The 17,500-nt window shown below is 45.7% G+C and overlaps 2 protein-coding genes across 5 annotated transcripts in view; both read left to right on the forward strand.

Annotated features, from left to right (window-relative positions):
• LOC105901337 (alpha-parvin) overlaps nucleotides 1-2,279 on the forward strand; it is a 12,894-nt gene extending 10,615 nt beyond the window's left edge. Inside the window, exons 12-13 of the mRNA XM_031587176.2 lie at nucleotides 1,325-1,397; nucleotides 1,733-2,279. Of these exons, the coding sequence (XP_031443036.1) occupies nucleotides 1,325-1,397; nucleotides 1,733-1,809 (150 nt within the window). The 3' untranslated portion in view covers nucleotides 1,810-2,279. The remainder of the gene's footprint in view (nucleotides 1-1,324; nucleotides 1,398-1,732) is intronic.
• A 7,678-nt stretch (nucleotides 2,280-9,957) lies between these two features.
• Nucleotides 9,958-17,500, forward strand: part of LOC105901336 (transcriptional enhancer factor TEF-1) — a 56,654-nt gene continuing 49,111 nt past the window's right edge. For 2 of the 4 annotated variants that reach the window (XR_004165954.2, XM_012828767.3), the window contains exons 1-2: nucleotides 9,958-10,162; nucleotides 10,612-10,741. The gene's annotated coding sequence lies outside the window, so the exon portion shown is untranslated. The remainder of the gene's footprint in view (nucleotides 10,163-10,611; nucleotides 10,742-17,500) is intronic. The other 2 variants (XM_031586926.2, XM_031586925.2) reach the window with 1 other exon arrangement.

Below are 17,500 nucleotides of genomic sequence, written 5' to 3' on the forward strand. Positions count from 1 at the left end.
ACAGAGTACACACACAGCACACACACTCACACAGAGTACACACTCTATCACACACACACTCACACAGCACACACACTCACACAGAGTACACACACAGCACACACACTCACACAGAGTACACACTCTATCACACACACACTCACACAGCACACACACTCACACAGAGTACACACACAGCACACACACTCACACAGAGTACACACTCTATCACACACACACTCACACAGAGTACACACACAGCACACACACTCACACAGAGTACACACACAGCACACACACTCACACAGAGTACAGACTCTATCACACACACACACTCACACAGCACACACACTCACACAGAGTACACACACAGCACACACACTCACACAGAGTACACACTCTATCACACACACACTCTATCACACAGCACACACACTCACACAGAGTACACACACAGCACATACACTCACACAGAGTACACACACAGCACACACACTCACACAGAGTACACACTCTATCACACACACACTCTCATACAGCACACACACTCACACAGAGTACACACACAGCACACACACTCACACAGAGTACACACTTTATCACACACACACACTCACACAGCACACACACTCACACAGAGTACACACCATCACACACACACTCTCATACAGCACACACACTCACACAGAGTACACACCATCACACACACACTCTTACACACCATCACACACACACCTATCACACACACACACTCACACAGAGTACACCCCATCACACACACACTCTCACACAGCACACACACTCACACAGCGTACACACCATCACACACACACCTATCACACACACACACTCACACAGAGTACACCCCATCACACACACACTCACACAGAGTACACACTTCATCACACACACACTCTCACACAGCACACACACTCACACAGAGTACACACCATCACACACACACACTCACACAGAGTACACACCATCACACACACTCACACAGAGTACACACTTTATCACACACACACTCTCACACAGCACACACACTATATCACACACACACACACTCTCACACAGAGTACACACTTTATCACACACACACTCTCACACAGAGTACACACTTTATCACACACACACTCTCACACAGAGTACACACTTTATCACACACACACACTCACCATCCTCCTGTGCCATCCACTTTGACCTTTGACTACCCTTTAAATACTGTACTGTGGGACCCATCTCTTTCAGATGCTTTCATTGTGTGTGTGTGTGTGTGTGGTGTGTGTGTGTGTGTGTGTGTGTGTGTGTGTGTGTGTGTGTGTGTGTGTGTGTGTAATTGCAGGTACACAACGTGTCCTTCTCTTTTGAGCTTATGCAGGACGGTGGTCTGGAGAGGCCTAAACCCCGCCCAGAGGGTCAGTATCCAGCCTAAAGAGACAACACACACACACACACACGCACACTCACATACACACACACACACACACACACACACACTCACACTCACACACACACACACACACACACACACACACACTATAGCACACACACACACATAAACACACACACACACACATACACTAGCACACACACACAACACACACACACACACACACACACACACATCCAGACAGTCGTTTTAAATGTGTTAAGTGTGTTTTTGCCCGATAGCCCACCATAATTTGTTTTGCCTGTTTTGTGTGTATATGTGTGTGTGTGTGTGTGTTTGGGTTGTGTGTGTGTGTTGCAGACATTGTAAACTGTGATCTCAAGTCTACTCTAAGGATCCTCTACAACCTCTTCACCAAATACCGAAGTGTGGAGTGAGCTGGACTCCTCACACACACTCAGAAACATATACAGACACACACACACACACACACACACAACACACACACACACACACACAAACATACACACACGCACGCTTAGACGCTTCCCAGCATCAATCACCAGCCAGCACCTGTACACACACATACACTAGCCTGTGCCTCACACACACACACACACACACACACACACACACACACACACACACACACAACACACACACACACACGTGTCTTTTATGAAGGGCCAGTTGTGCAGCATCAACACATACACAGACTCAGTATTATTTAAAGCCGGCATGTGATCATTAAAGTGATCATTTCTTTAAGTGAACAAACTTCTGACAAACTTCATTTGAGTTTCATTGAGTTTTTCTGTTTCACCACACAGCAGCTTGTTGTAGAGTCAGATGGTTCACTGTGTCACTTTGTTGTAATAAATTAATATGATCATTCATTTGTACTCTGCTAGATGGCTGTTGCCTCTCGTGCCTAGAAGTTACACAGGCTTTTATTTCTCTCATAGACCCTCATAGACTCTTTTAGAGCCTCATAGGCGCCCATCAAATCAAATCAAATCAAACTTTATTTGTACGGCGCATTTCATACAAGGAGGTAACACAATGCGCCTCACAGTAGGAAAGAAAGGGTGTTTCAAACACTTGTAAAAAAACACACAGATTTTCCAGAGATACATAAACAGGAAATAACGTACTACAGATAAGTAAATAAATAAATGTTACATAAATACATTTTACAGGTTACAAAACACTTATAAAGAGACACAGATTTTGTCCCAGAGATAAATAAACAGGAAATGACGTACTAACCGCACTGGCACCGTAAAGGACTGCTCAGCACAGTTATCGTCAAACTAAGGGACAGCTGCTGGGGGGTGGGGGGGCGGGTACAAACACTTGAAAAGAGACAGAAATAAGTAGACTCCAATAGACCCTCATAGACTCCTATATGCCCTAACCTAATAGGCTCCCATAGACTCTCATAGACTCCTATAGACTCATATAGACCCTCATAGGCTGCCTTTCGACCCTCTATAGGCTCCCATATGCTCCTATAGATCCTCATAGACTCCTATAGACTCCCATACACTGGCATAGACCCTCAATAGGCTCCCATATGCTCCTATAGATCCTCATAGACTCCTATAGACTCCCATACACTGGCATAGACCCTCATAGGCTCCCATATGCTCCTATAGATCCTCATAGACTCCTATAGACTCCCATACACTGGCATAGACCCTCTATAGGCTCCCATATGCTCCTATAGATCCTCATAGACTCCTATAGACTCCCATACACTGGCATAGACCCTCATAGGCTCCCATACACTCTCATAGGCTCCCAAAGACTCTGGTCTATGTTCTGTAACGGTATGTACACAGGAGGAGAGAAAAAGGGGGGAGTGAAAGGGGTGGCAGAGGAGGAGATGCTGCTCAGCATCCGTGGATCCGGTCGCCGTGGACTCGGAATGCTGATTGACTGCGGTTGCTGTGGACACCGGAATGCTGATTGGCTGCAGTTACCGGGGTCCCAGGAATGCTGATCACTGATTGGCTGCGGTTGCCGTGGACACTGGAATGCTGATGCTGTGAGGCTCTGTGAGAGTGACAGAGAGGAGAGGCATCCGGTTGTCATGACGGCAATTCAGAGATCAAGAACGAGCACGAGTACCTGGTGAATGCCAGAGAAGATCTAAGAGATGTGTGTCATAAAGATAGGCCTGTGTGTGTGTTTGTGTGTGTGTGTGTGTGTGTGTGTGTGTGTGTGTGTGTGCGTGCGTGTGTGCGTGCGTGTGGTGCGTGCGTGCGTGCGTGTGTGCGCGTGTGTGTGTGTGTGTGTGTGTGCGTGTGTGTGTGTGAATGTGTGCAAGGCCAGATTAAGAACACAAAGGGCCTTGGAGCTAAACCTAAACAAAGACCTCCTCAAAATGATTATGCAATACTTCATATCTACCATCTAGGGAAGCATGGTGACAACCTTAACACAACACACGCTCGCTTGCTTACACACTCATGACTACCTTAACACAAAACACGCTCGCTTGCTTACACATTCATGACAATTTTAATGCTTGCTTGCATACACACTTGATGCCTATAGCAGCATTTCATCACAGCACTTAATGATCCTGTTAATCTGAGTTGAGTACACTACCTTGTTAAGAAAGATTAATTAGGAAATAGTTTAAACCTCAGACACACAGGGGCAAACCTCAGACACACAGGGGCAAACCTCAGACACACAGGGGCAAACTGGAGTGTCCAGAAAATGCTTCACATAATGAAGGTTACATGACGACACAAATTAAATGTAAAATCTCCACAGATAACACATGGGCACACACACACACAAACACACACACACAAACACACCAGGGTTTCCGTTAGCTGGTAAGTACAGACTGGTAAATAAAAAAATAAAAAAACAACAACAAACAATATATATATTAAGTTAAAAACTTCCCTGTCAAAATAATGGTGTGTGTGTGTGAGGACTCATCCAGCTTCCCTCTCTCCTCTCTCTCAGACTGACCCCTGCTCCCATAGCTACCTGTCCCCGTGGAAACATGCACATTCCACAAAGCTAACAACAGTGGCAGACATCCAATCAGCTTCGCTCTTTAACTTGTGCTCAGCTTAATTAGCCAACCTGTGTGTGTGTGTGTGTGTTCTATCTTCTGAGAATGACACATGAGTGTGTGTGTGTGTGTGTGTGTTCTGTCTTCTGAGAATGACACAAACAGAACTTCGTCAGAATCTTGGACTCTCCAAACTAACTAGCTGACGAGACCACTGTCATGGTTACGGTTGCTAATGACTACATTACTGTGTAGTAAAACTTTAACATCAGCCTACCACCTGCACCATGACAACATCTAACAGCACTGGCCAAGGGCCTCATTTTAGAAAGGTTGCTTTCCAGGGGTTAAATGTGCGTCATCATTACTTTTATACTAAATTAATTCATCAGGTTTACTTTTGTTTATGAAATGAGTTTCTTTGTCCACAGAGTGAACAGTGCAACATTCAACCTTTTGTCCACACAATGAAAAGGTCAAAGGTTAGACTTGGTGCCTCATATGATGTGTGCTCTATGATAAGACCAGGTCAATGACTAAGGTTAGGGGTTAGGGCTATACTTTTAAACAACTTCTTTTAATACTGACGTACATTTTTATGTTTATTTTTATGTACAGGTATCTGCATCTTTAAAGGTGTGTAGGTATACATGTTTGTAATGTCCAGGTATCTGCATCTTTAAGGGTGTGTAGATATGCATGTTAGTAATGTTGTACAGGTATGTATTCTGTAAGTGCACATGTAGAGGTGTATTGTAGTCTACCTGTCTACATGTGTGGTAGGTCTATATATATGTACAGGCATACGTGTGTCTGTAAAACATGCACACCTCTGTGACCTTTAACCCTAACCCATGCGCACCTCTGTGACCTTTAACCCTAACCCATGCGCACCTCTGTGACCTTTAACCCTAACCCATGCCCACCTCTGTGACCTTTAACCCTAACCCATGCGCACCTCTGTGTGACTTGATATTAGTGTTGCATGTCGCATTAGTGTTACTGTCGTATGACTGTATATGACTTATATATTATATTATTATTGAGATTTATTAATTATTAATAGTGTTGCATTAGTGTTACTGTATATGACTTATATATTATATTATTATTATTAGTGTTACATTAGTGTTACTGTAGTATGACTGTATATGACTTATATATTATATTATTATTATTAGTGTTACATTAGTGTTACTGTAGTATGACTGTATATGACTTATATATTATATTATTATTATTAGTGTTGCATTAGTGTAGTGTATTAGTAGTACATTATTATTTACATTATATACTGGTCTGCAGGTCAGAGTCTCCAGAAGAGGGACCAATCTTAGAGCCATGAATATGTAGGTCATCACACACCACATACACTCTGCATACACACACACACACATCACATACACGCACATACACGCACACACACACACACACACACACATACAGAGACAATCCTTTACCAGAGTTTGTGTGGTCCTCTTGCAGACCCACCTATTGACAGAAACTCACACACACACACACACACACACGCATGAAAGGCCCCTCTCAAGTTTCTGAAGTCCATTAGTTTGTGCGACCACACCCTGTTTCAGAAGTGTGTGTGTGTGTGCACCATAGTCAGGGACAGACACCTGATAGTTTGTTTTTGGGTTTGAATACTATGCTTCTGTGTGAGTGTTGGACACAGAAACACACACACACACACACATTCTGCCCCCTATTTGCTGTTTTCTCTAGAGAAGATGTTTAAGTATGAGTCAATGCTTGGCCTGGTGCACCTCATTGACCTTGTTGTTGTTACGGTTACAGAGCTGGATCACCTCACCTGCAGCAGGCCGTAACCACGCCAACCCCTCTCTCAGGACTCTTCACCCTGATTGGCTGGGAGGAATTTCTTCTCAAATGAATAGAATTGTGTGTGTGCTGTAATAAACAATGATATTGAACTAAATTGTGTGTGTGTGTATGTATGTGTGTGAGTAGATAGTGATATTAAACTGAATTGTGTGTGTGTGTGTGTGTGTGCTGTAATATAGACCGTGATATTGAGCTGAATTTTGTGTGTGTGTGTTTGTCATAATATGGGATGGATGGTTATGTCTGCTGCAGGCTGTGTGAGAGTGTGCGCGTGTGTGAGAGAGAGTCTTGCCTGAGGCGAATGTGAGGGAAATGTCACCCCATTGATTGGATCTCAGGGCTGCTGTGTCTGTCCAGGCGTTATTGTTTTAAAATAAGAGTCTCTTCATCACCCAATCAGAGCCTGTTCCCAACCACTGACAGCTGCAGCAACACCACTGGACACCGGGGGGCGGCAGAGAGCAGGATAGGAGAGAGAGGGATAATGGGGGGGGCGTAATTGGGGGGCCTTTGGGGTAATGCTGCAGATTGTTGAGGGGGTATTTTGCACACACACATTTATTGATTTAATTTAGTCATTTTGCTTTTATTGAAAGCATGTATGTGTGTGTATGTGTGTGTGTGTGTGTGTGCACATGGGTATGTTTGAGTGTGCGTTCGTGAGTGAGGCCGTGTGCTGTAACATGTCTGGACACGTCACACACTCACTGTGACAGCAGCTCAATTCCTCTCACACATAGAGCTCATCCATCAGCACACTCACCTGTCTCTACGTGTCAAGTCTGTGTGTGTGTGTGTATGTGTGATCGCTCATCCCTCCACTCAAAGGTGCCTGTCTGTGCATGTAGTGTGCATATGGGTGTGTGTGTTTGTCTACGCGCGCGGGCGTGTGTGTGTGCGTGCGTGCGTAAAGTGTATACTGAGACTGGGTTTTTTTTTCTTTTCTGTGCCAATATCTGCGTGTGTGAAGAGACTTGCTGGGTTTCATGGTTGACTGTGAATCTGTGTGTGTGAGGAGGAACCAGATTGACTTACATGCGCAGCACCCCCCCCCCCCCACACACACACACACACACACACCTCACACACACACTGGTCCACCCACCCCCAGCTCTCCTTTATCTCATCATGTCTGTGTTCTCTGGAGGTCTGGTCTGCTCTTATCTATGCAAATGTCACCTGGGCCAGCCTAGCTCTTTGAGGGACTGTGTGTGTGTGTGTGCGTGTGTGTGAGGCGTATGTGTGTTTGACCTGGGCAAGGGGGGCGCGGGCTAGCCCTTTGAGGGACTGTGTGTGTGTGTGTGTGTGCGCGTGCATGCGTGTGTTCATACACATCTGCATGTCTACACCTGAGAGTTTGTGCATGTTTGGACATGTCAGTGTGTATTTGTGGACATGTATGTGTGTGTGTGTGTGTAAATTAGTTCATAGCTTTGTGTGTGTGCATGTGTGTGTAAATTAGTTCATAGCTTTGTGTGTGTGCATGTGTGTGTAAATGAGTACATAGATATAAGACCATGTAGATCACGTAGATGAGTGTATAGGTCAGTGTGTGTGCGTGTAGATGAGTATGTCTGTGTGAGCGCGCGTGTGTGTATGTGTGCTTGTCTGTGTGTGTGTGTGTGTGTGTGTGTGTGTGAGTGTGTTTGTGTGTGTGTGTGTGTGTGTGTGTGTGTGTGCACGTCTGTTGTTAACACCCCAGCCATCTGCCAGTGCCGTTTTTCACAAGCTTCTCGTTAAACATTACCCCAGCGTATCCCAGCAGCCTCTCTGTTTTACCTCCAGCAGTAATACCCCAGCGTATCCCAGCAGCCTCTCTGCCTCACCTCCAGCTGTAAAGAGCTGTGGAACCTCAAAGCACACTCTCCCACACACACATATACATACACTCTCTCACACACGCTCACATTTGTATATACACTCACTCACACACACACACACACACACACACACATATACATACACTCTCCTACACACATACATCCTAACACACATACATACACACATGCAATCTCTCTCCCTCACACCCACAGATACACACATAAATAGAAACACGCACACACACACACACACACACACACACACACACAGTGAGTCCCCCAGCCCTGGGTAAGGGTCTGGACACAGCTGGGCTGGATGTTTTACTGTAGGGAGAAATGTCATGCAGTTAAATACCTGGGATTTATCTCCATGACTTATCTGTGAGTGTGTGTGTGTGAGTGAGAGAGAGTGTGTGAATGCATATGTATGTGTGTGTATGTGCTGTCATCTCACCTCATACAACTCATAAATACATATTTCTGTATATGTGTGTTCACACTGTCACTTCTCTAAGCACAGATGTGTGTGTGTGTGTGTGTGTGTGTGTGTGTGTCTGTGAGTGTGTGTCTGTGAGTGTGTGTGTGTGTGAATGTGTGTGTGAGTGTGTGTGAATGTGTCTGTGAGAGTGTGTGAGTGTGTGAGTGTGTGATGTCCTGCATCTGTATGGCTGTTGTCATGTTGATGCTGCTGTTGATGTCCATGGGAGGTGTGTGTGTGTGGGTGAGTGTGTCCATGTGAGGTGTGTGTGGGTGGGTGAGTGTGTGTGTGTGTGTGTGGGGGGGGGGGGGGTGTGGTGATGTGTCCATGTGAAGTGTGTGTGGGTGGGTGGTGTGTGTGTGTGGGGGGGGGGTGAGTGTGTCCATGTGAGGTGTGTGTGGGTGGGTGAGTGTGTGTGTGTGTGTGTGTGGGGGGGGGGGGGTGAGTGTGTGTGTGTGTGTGTGGGGGGGGGGGGGTGAGAGTGTGTCCATGTGAGGTGTGTGTGGGCTGCTGGGCAAATCTGCTCTCATTGGAAATTGAAATCTCTGGACCCTTTGAGGGACAAGGAGAGAAGGGTGAACATTAGCATCAGTGTGAAAGCAGATGGCAGGATGGTGCATACTAATGCTGTAAATGTGTGTGTGTGTGTGTGTGTGTGTGTGTCCCAAGTGTAAGTGGCTCAAGTTGCTAATTCTCCTGAGCATATGTGAATGTGTGCGATTCATGTTCTTAATTCTCTTGAGTGTGTGCAGGTGTGTGTTGTTCAGATCTTGTTCCTGACGGGACAAAACACTGTGGAACGAGACAGATGCTCACACACACACACACACAGACATAGACATACACACACACACACACCCACACACACACATATACACAAACAGACACACACATATAGACACACACAAGCGATCACACCCCAAAGCACAGGCATATATGAGACCCATACTCTTCTCTGCCACCAAATATATGGCCGTTGTCTTGAGGGTAGATTGGTGATGTCACACACACTCCACCTTTGAAACCAAACACAGAGCAGACAGATAAACACATAGACACACACACAGAGATAAACACTGATATGACTGTGGGCTGTTGTCTAGTACAATGTCTTGTTTAATAGTTCAGTAGAATAATCTGTGGGTTTAATGTATAGCACGTTATAAATGTATGGACGAAGACGGCATACGTCATTTACAGTAAATTCTGAATAGGACGTGTATCTCCTTCCTGTTGGAGTTTGAAACCGACGTGTCCAGTGAGGTCATCGTGTTCGTCGTAGAAACGAAAGGAAGAGCGCCCGGTCGCCCCCCACCCCTCCTTCCCATCCTCGGTCCCTCCCTCCGCTGCCTGCTGCTGCTGGCTCGCGCTGCCTCCGGGATGACGCCACGCGCGCTCCGCCCCGCCCCAGCGCAAACTCGGTGCTCGCGTGCATTTCATTCCTGGTGTCATTCCGCGCATTCCGAGCATCACATTCCCGGCTGGCCCTCAAACACAAGAATAACTTTACACAGTTCTCAAAAACTACACCAACCCACCTTAGGGATACATAAGGGAACGATACATAAAACATATCAGTCACGGACGTGTTTGAGGTAAGTTTATAATACTTAAATATGCAAAATGGTCACAGGATACATTATTTATGCTTCAAGTTGTGTTTATTTCAAAAAGGTAAACATATGCATCATCCTTGTCTCGACAAATATCGTTATCAGCTGAAAGGATGAATTGAATTTGTATTGACTGAGAGGGCTTTGGAAGAAGCTACAGCGATTCTAGTCGCTGGTGCAACAGGGTGCTTTCACTCTCTGTCCGCTGGCTCAGGGCTGGATTCGTCTGACATGGCACAAAAATCTTTGACATTTTTCACATTTTTGTAAAGAAGCCCGACCTTGCGCTCTGTTACGCTGCAGTAAATTCCGTACACGCTCTGCAGAATCAGCAAACGTCCTTTCGGGGAACAATCTCAACCAGCTATTTGAATTAAACACAATTTTTAACAAAATGACTGACCAAGATGTTGCTGTTTTGTCCTCTGCAGTTGGCACGGCCGGGAGTTGCAGATTTGAGGGGTACATTTGCAGAGCTGTGAGAAAATATAGGGCAGAGAGACTTGTTGCTCGAACATATTTGTTCGTATTTTTCCATCCTCGACATTTGAAATCTTCACCGTAAGTACTGCATGTCAGTTACATTTCAAATGTGTTTCATCGAATTCTTTACATTCTTTATTAATGGCTTTGTAGCGAAATCGTTGGCTCTAACCAAGATAGTGTTTCATATGGGTGATTTAGATTTGTAATCTCAGACGAAGGTTTTGCTTTATCATCTCAATAATATTTACATAACTTAAGTTACGATGCTTGTGCTTCATCGTATCATTGCTAAGGCCAAATTCCAGGCATTGATGGTAGTCGATTTGGTTTTTTTCATATCTTGTGTTTTGCTTGCTAAGTTATGGAACTTGGCTATGGTTAGCTACAAACCTCGTCCCTTGCATTTGGAAAAGTACTTAGCGAGCTAGCTGGCTAGTGGGCATACACACCTGGCTAAACTTTAAGTTACTAGAATTTAATGTTGCCAGCTGACGTTCTGCTTGGACCATAAAGTTGGGTTTTCTTGACGTTTCGGTCTAAGAATAACTTGGGTTGGCGCATTTCATGTGCTTTGGCCATCTTATTATGCGAATACAAAAGCGAACATTATGGTGAGCTAACGACAGCTAGCTGAAAATCTGGCATCTGATCCTGTTTGCAATTTCCTTTGTTGAAGTTGCCCGCTCCTGAAGCCCGCTAGTTAGCTCGGTTAACATCAGTTCAGAGTTACGTTGTTTAGCCTGTTTTAGACAATGTGTTGTACAGTGCTTACATTATTAGTCTATGGTGATTAAAACTTTGCTAAATAGTTCGGATACAAACGACTCCTCATGTTTTGTTACTTGCTGAAAACACTGACCATAGTATCTGCTAGTTGTGGATGTTTCGTAGCCACAGCCAACTGTAGTTAGCTTGCTAGCTGGTTGGCTAACACCGATGTAGCCAGAAACAAGCTCGATGTATAACGTAAGCGGCTTTCTCGTGCCTTTGCCACATTAGAAATAAGTTTGCTAATGTCTGGGTCGTGTAGCACTTAATAAAAACGTCTAACGTACCAAGTAACAGCACAGTTTAAACACCCTTTGAAACTAACGTGACTTGGTTCTGCGTTGCTTTTAGAAGTGGCGCAGCGAATAGAGACATCGGGAAACTTGTTTACTCAAGCGGCACAGCTGTGGCTACTCCGTTATCCCGGGTTTGTCTTGGGTTTATAAACGGCTTGGAATCAGCGCTGTGTCAGATGGACACGAGCAGGCCCCGTGCCCTCATTTGAACTTGGAGTAAGCCATCAAAACAGGTCATTACGACAACAAAAAAAAAACATTTTTTCTCTTGCGTGTCGAGAACTAACCGACTATGTAAAAATTAGCTTATTCATTGACTGTGTTGGCCGCACGTACTTTTTTCAGTATGATGAATCAGTTTCGTTTGTGTTAACTTTCTTGTGAAGTTGACATAACTGTTTAGGTAACTGGTGAGTCACTGATTGGCATGTCTTTGGAAGCTTCTGGATTTTGTGAGTGGATCTCCAGAAAGTCTGAGAAGTTCTGGGTGAACGTTAAACTCCTGCCTTTAAAACAAGTTCCACCATTGTGTGATTTTTGGGAAAAGACCTCCTTCCTAGCAGTTAATTATTGTCTTGTATTTCACTGAGGCTCCTCTTAAGAGCTGGCCAGCGAGACACAATGCGTTGTTTGTTGATGCCGCTAACAGGGCTGTTCTCATTTACTACAGTAAACAGATTGACTCCTGTCAGGGCAAACCCGCCGTGGCACAATGCTGGCCAAAGCTGCTGGCTGGGGTAGAACAGAGGCCCCAGCAATGGAGGCTTTGTCTGCGGCTTATGCAACGGGGACCTGCTGGCCCGGGGCCCACATGCCTGCAGCAGGGAGAATAGCACATTGTCTTCCCCTGACCCCACACTCTCCACTCTGAGTGCGGCGGGGAGGGGGTCGCTTAGTTAGGATGCGTTTTTTAAGTTTTTGGGGTCTGTGGTAGTGACGCTGTGTTTTGATGGGGATGATGGTGAAGGTAGTGATGGTAATGGTGATCGTGATGTGATGATGATGATGATGATAGGGATGATGATGGTTGTGATGATGATGGTAGTGATGATGATGGTGATAGTGATGATGGTAGTGAGGGTGATGATGGTAGTGGTGATGATGATGGTTGTGATGATGATGGTAGTGGTGATGATGATGGTTGTGATGATGATGATGGTAGTGGTGATGATGATGGTTGTGATGATGATGATTGTAGTGGTGATGATGATGGTTGTGATGATGATGGTAGTGATGATGATGGTGATAGTGATGATGATGATGGTGATGGTGGTCTAATACTTTTGATAGGTGTCGTTCTGACTCGAGAGATTCTAATACGTTTGATAGGTGTCCTTCTGACTCGGTGATGGGCATAAAAGATGAGACATTTTGAGCTGCAAGAACTACCTTGGTACGCATCAGTTACAACCCAAGTCTGTTACAACTTAACAAACAAACAAACAAACAAACAAACAAAGAATCTGCCCTGGCTGTGTTACATGACGCAGGCAGGCATTAACCACGGTGCATATCATGATCCACAGCACTCAAGGTATTTCAATACAAAACATCTCCGGCTCAGATGAACACAGTATGTATAGATGTTTAATCAAGTTCAGATTGGATGACCAGAAATGCTAATTTGTTGCAAGGAACGACTATGTTGGCACACGAGAATCGCACACCCGCACCGACACCCACGTGAATCTCGGCCATGTTGTGTGTGTGTGTGTTTGTGTGTCAGCCATGTTATGAATAATCACTGCTGTGAATCTTGGCCATGTTGTGTGTGTGTGTGTGTGTGTCAGCCATGTTACGAATAATCACTGCTGTGAATCTCAGCCGTGTTGTGTGTGTTTGTGTGTGTGTGTGTGTGTGTGTGTGTGTGTGTGTGTGTGTGTGTGTGTGTGTGTGTGTGTGTGTGTGTGTGTGTGTCAGCCATGTTACGAATAATCACTGCTGTGAATCTCAGCCGTGTTGTGTGTGTTTGTGTATGTGTGTCAGCCATGTTATGAATAATCACTGCTTTGAAACTCAGCCATAGGGATAGTCTTGCGTTAACGTTTTCTATTTTCTCTTCATTAGTGAATTGTTAATGCCGTCGAACATACAGTGGCATAAAAGGCGCACACACGCCTTCTCTCTCTCACACACACACACACACACACACACACACACACACACACACACACACACACACAGTGGCATAAAAGACACACACACACAACGTCTCTCACACACACACACAATTATTTTCCTAAATTTCCCTCTGGATTAATAAAGTATCCATCTATCTATCTATTCAGTGGCATAAAAGACACACAGACTCCTTCTCTCTCACACACACACACACACACACATACACATACAGTGGCATAAAAGACACACACACTCCTTCTCTCGGTCTCTCACACACACACGCACACACATACAGTGGCATAAAGGCAGAGAAATTATGATTTGCACAACTACTAGGGTACCACCAATAACAACATATGGTTGGAAATGAACCCAAAAGTGAGCTTGCCCCGTGCTTCAAACATGAGGCAGGTGTATGCTATAGAAATGGAACAAGACTCAGCTGGGGCCATCAGGCTAGTGTGTGTGTGTGTGTGTATGGAACATGACTCATCTGGGGCTATCGGGCTAGTGTGTGTGTGTGTGTGTGTGTGTGTGTGTGTGTGTGTGTGTGTGTGTGTGTGTGTGTGTGTGTGTGTGTGTGTGTGTGTGTGTGTGTGTGTGTGTGTGTGTGTGTGTGTGTGTGTGTGTGTTGAACAAGACTCAGCTGGGGCTATCGGCCCAAAAGTAGAGACGCAAATGGGCTTTTGTTGTTGCGGCCTGAAGCCTCAGTTAGCCCCGTTTGGCCCGGAGATGGCCTTAGCTCTCACTGCCCGATAGTGGAATCACGACTAGTGTGTGTGGTCCCCTCTCTCCAGGTGTGTGGGTGTTTGTGTGTGGTCCCTTCTCTCCAGGTGTGTGTGTGTGTGTGTGTGTGTGTGTGTGTGTATGTGGGGTCCCCTCTCTCTACGTGTGTGTGTATGTGGGGTCCCCTCTCTCCAAGTGTGTGTGTGTGTGTGTGTATGTGGGGTCCCCTCTCTCCAGGTGTGTGTGTGTGTGTGTGTATGTGGTGTCCCCTCTCTAGGTGTGTGTGTGTGTATGTGGGGTCCCCTCTCTCCAGGTGTGTGTGTATGTGGGGTCCCCTCTCTCCAGGTGTGTGTGTGTGTGTGGTGTCCCCTCTCTCTACGTGTGTGTGTGTGTGTATGTGGGGTCCCCTCTCTCCAGGTGTGTGTGTATGTGGTGTCCCCTCTCTCCAGGTGTGTGTGTGTGTGTGGTGTCCCCTCTCTCTACGTGTGTGTGTGTGTGTGTATGTGGGGTCCCCTCTCTCCAGGTGTGTGTGTGTGTGGTGTCCCCTCTCTCTACGTGTGTGTGTCTGTGTGTGTATGTGGGGTCCCCTCTCTCTACGTGTGTGTGTATGTGGGGTCCACTTTCTCCAGGTGTGTGTGTGTATGTGGGGTCCCCTCTCTCCAGGTGTGTGTGTATGTGGTGTCCCCTCTCTCCAGGTGTGTGTGTGTGTATGTGGGGTCCCCTCTCTCCAGGTGTGTGTGTGTGTATGTGGGGTCCCCTCTCTCTACGTGTTGGTTGGGAGGGCCTTCATCTCCACCAGACAACTGTGTTCTGTGCCTGATGATGGGCCATTTAAATCATTTAAAGGGAAAAGTGAAATAGGGCTAAAATGTAATTCACTTTTTGTTGTCCAGACATTCACGTCAGGAAAGCAAGCTGGGGTCATGCAGATAAAGATGACCTCCACACACTCCTTCTCTCTCTGACACACATGTGAGTCAGTGCTGTGGTGTTTTAGCCTCTGGCTCAAGTGGCTTCCAGGGAATATTTATTCACGTGAAAAGTGACGCTCACACACACACACACACACACACACACACACACACACACACACACACACAGAGGGGATAGGTATTCATTTAGGGGGCAAAGTGAAGCAGCTTTTGATGACGTGAACAGAAAAACCATGAATCAGTCAGAGAGTGCATTACTGAACCTGGGCACAGGAGATGGAGGGAGACAGAAGGACAGGGAGATATGGAGGGAGACAGAGAGAGATGGAGGGAGACAGAGAGAGATAGAGGGAGACAGAGAGAGATAGAAGGACAGAGAGAGATGGAGGGAGACAGAGAGAGATGGAGGGAGACAGAGAGAGATGGAGGGAGACAGAGAGAGATGGAGGGAGACAGAAGGACAGAGAGAGATGGAGGGAGACAGAGAGAGATGGAGGGAGACAGAGAGAGATGGAGGGAGACAGAATAAGGGATGCTGATGAAACAAAGGAGGTAGACTGCAGGAGAGCTATGAACTAGAGTGAACAAGAGGAGGAGAGAAGGATGTAGCGAGAACGAGAGTAGGAGAGAAGGATGCAGAGAGAACAAGAGGAGGAGAGAAGGATGCAGAGAGAATGACAGCAAGCAGGAGAAAGTGAAGTGAAGGTGGAGACATGCAATTTGGAAAGAGTTTGGTGGGGGTCCTGGTGCTTGGTTTATTTTGTGTGTGTGTGTGTGTGGGGGGGGGGGGGGTTGGGTGGGTTGGAGGATGAGGGAGTCTATAAGCATGGTTGTTTGGGGGGATTAGGATATCAGAGTAGAAGTAGGGTATTTGTGTGTGTGCTTGTTCTGTGGAGTGTGCGTGTGTGTGTGTGAGGCAGAGAAACAGAAGGAGCTAATCGAGGGAAGGGTGGATGGTCATCAGTTGAACCAGCTGCCCCCTCCATTGTATGCAGATTCCCCATGCATCCTCCTCTCCTCTCTCTCTCCTTCTCTCTCCCTCTCTCTCTCTCTCTCTCTCTCTCTCTCTCCTCCTCTCCTCCTCTGTGTGTTTGTGTGCCCACAGCACCATATGGCCTCAGTGTTCCCCAGATAAGCTATCTGCTCACTTACCTTATCAATAGCATTTTAATACGCCCCATATTTCAGTCTCCAGCCACGCCGGCCCCCTGCACCTGCTGTGTGTGTGTGTGTGTGTGTGTGTGTGTGTGTGTGTGTGTGTGTGTGTGTGTGTGTGTGTGTGTGTGTGTGTGTGTGTGTGTGTCTGTATTGATGTGCCTTAGTGCTGTCTGAGAACTTCATCAATGTCAAGGTGAACATGTCTGCTGGGGAACCTGACCTTTGACCTCAGCAGTCCCCATGGTAACGGTAACCTAAGCAGCAGGAGAGCAGAATATTGACTAATCAGGTTGCTTTGGATTTAATTTTTTTAAGTTATTTATCTCACTACAGCATTGCGTAAAACGCTGGTTTGGTGGATGTTATAGTAAAGTAAGTTAAACGCTGGTGTGGTGGATGTTATATTTAGTAAAACGTTGGTTTGGTGGATGTTATAGTTAAGTTAGTAAAACGCTGGTTTGGTGGATGTTACAGTAAAGTAAGTTAAACGCTGGTGTGGTGGATGTTATATTTAGTAAAACGTTGGTTTGGTGGATGTTATAGTTAAGTTAGTAAAACGCTGGTGTGGTGGATGTTATATTTAGTAAAACGTTGGTTTGGTGGATGTTATAGTTAAGTTAGTAAAACGCTGGTGTGGTGGATGTTACAGTAAAGTAAGTTAAACGCTGGTGTGGTGGATGTTATAGTTAGTAAAACGCTGGTTTGGTGGATGTTATAGTTAAGTTAGTAAAACGCTGGTGTGGTGGATGTTATAGTTAGTAAAACGCTGGTTTGGTGGATGTTATAGTTAAGTTAGTTAAACGCTGGTTTGGTGGATGTTATAGTTAAGTTAG

Source organism: Clupea harengus, chromosome 20 (genome assembly GCF_900700415.2).
Source record: "Clupea harengus chromosome 20, Ch_v2.0.2, whole genome shotgun sequence".
In the NCBI taxonomy this organism is placed as follows: Eukaryota; Metazoa; Chordata; class Actinopteri; order Clupeiformes; family Clupeidae; genus Clupea; species Clupea harengus.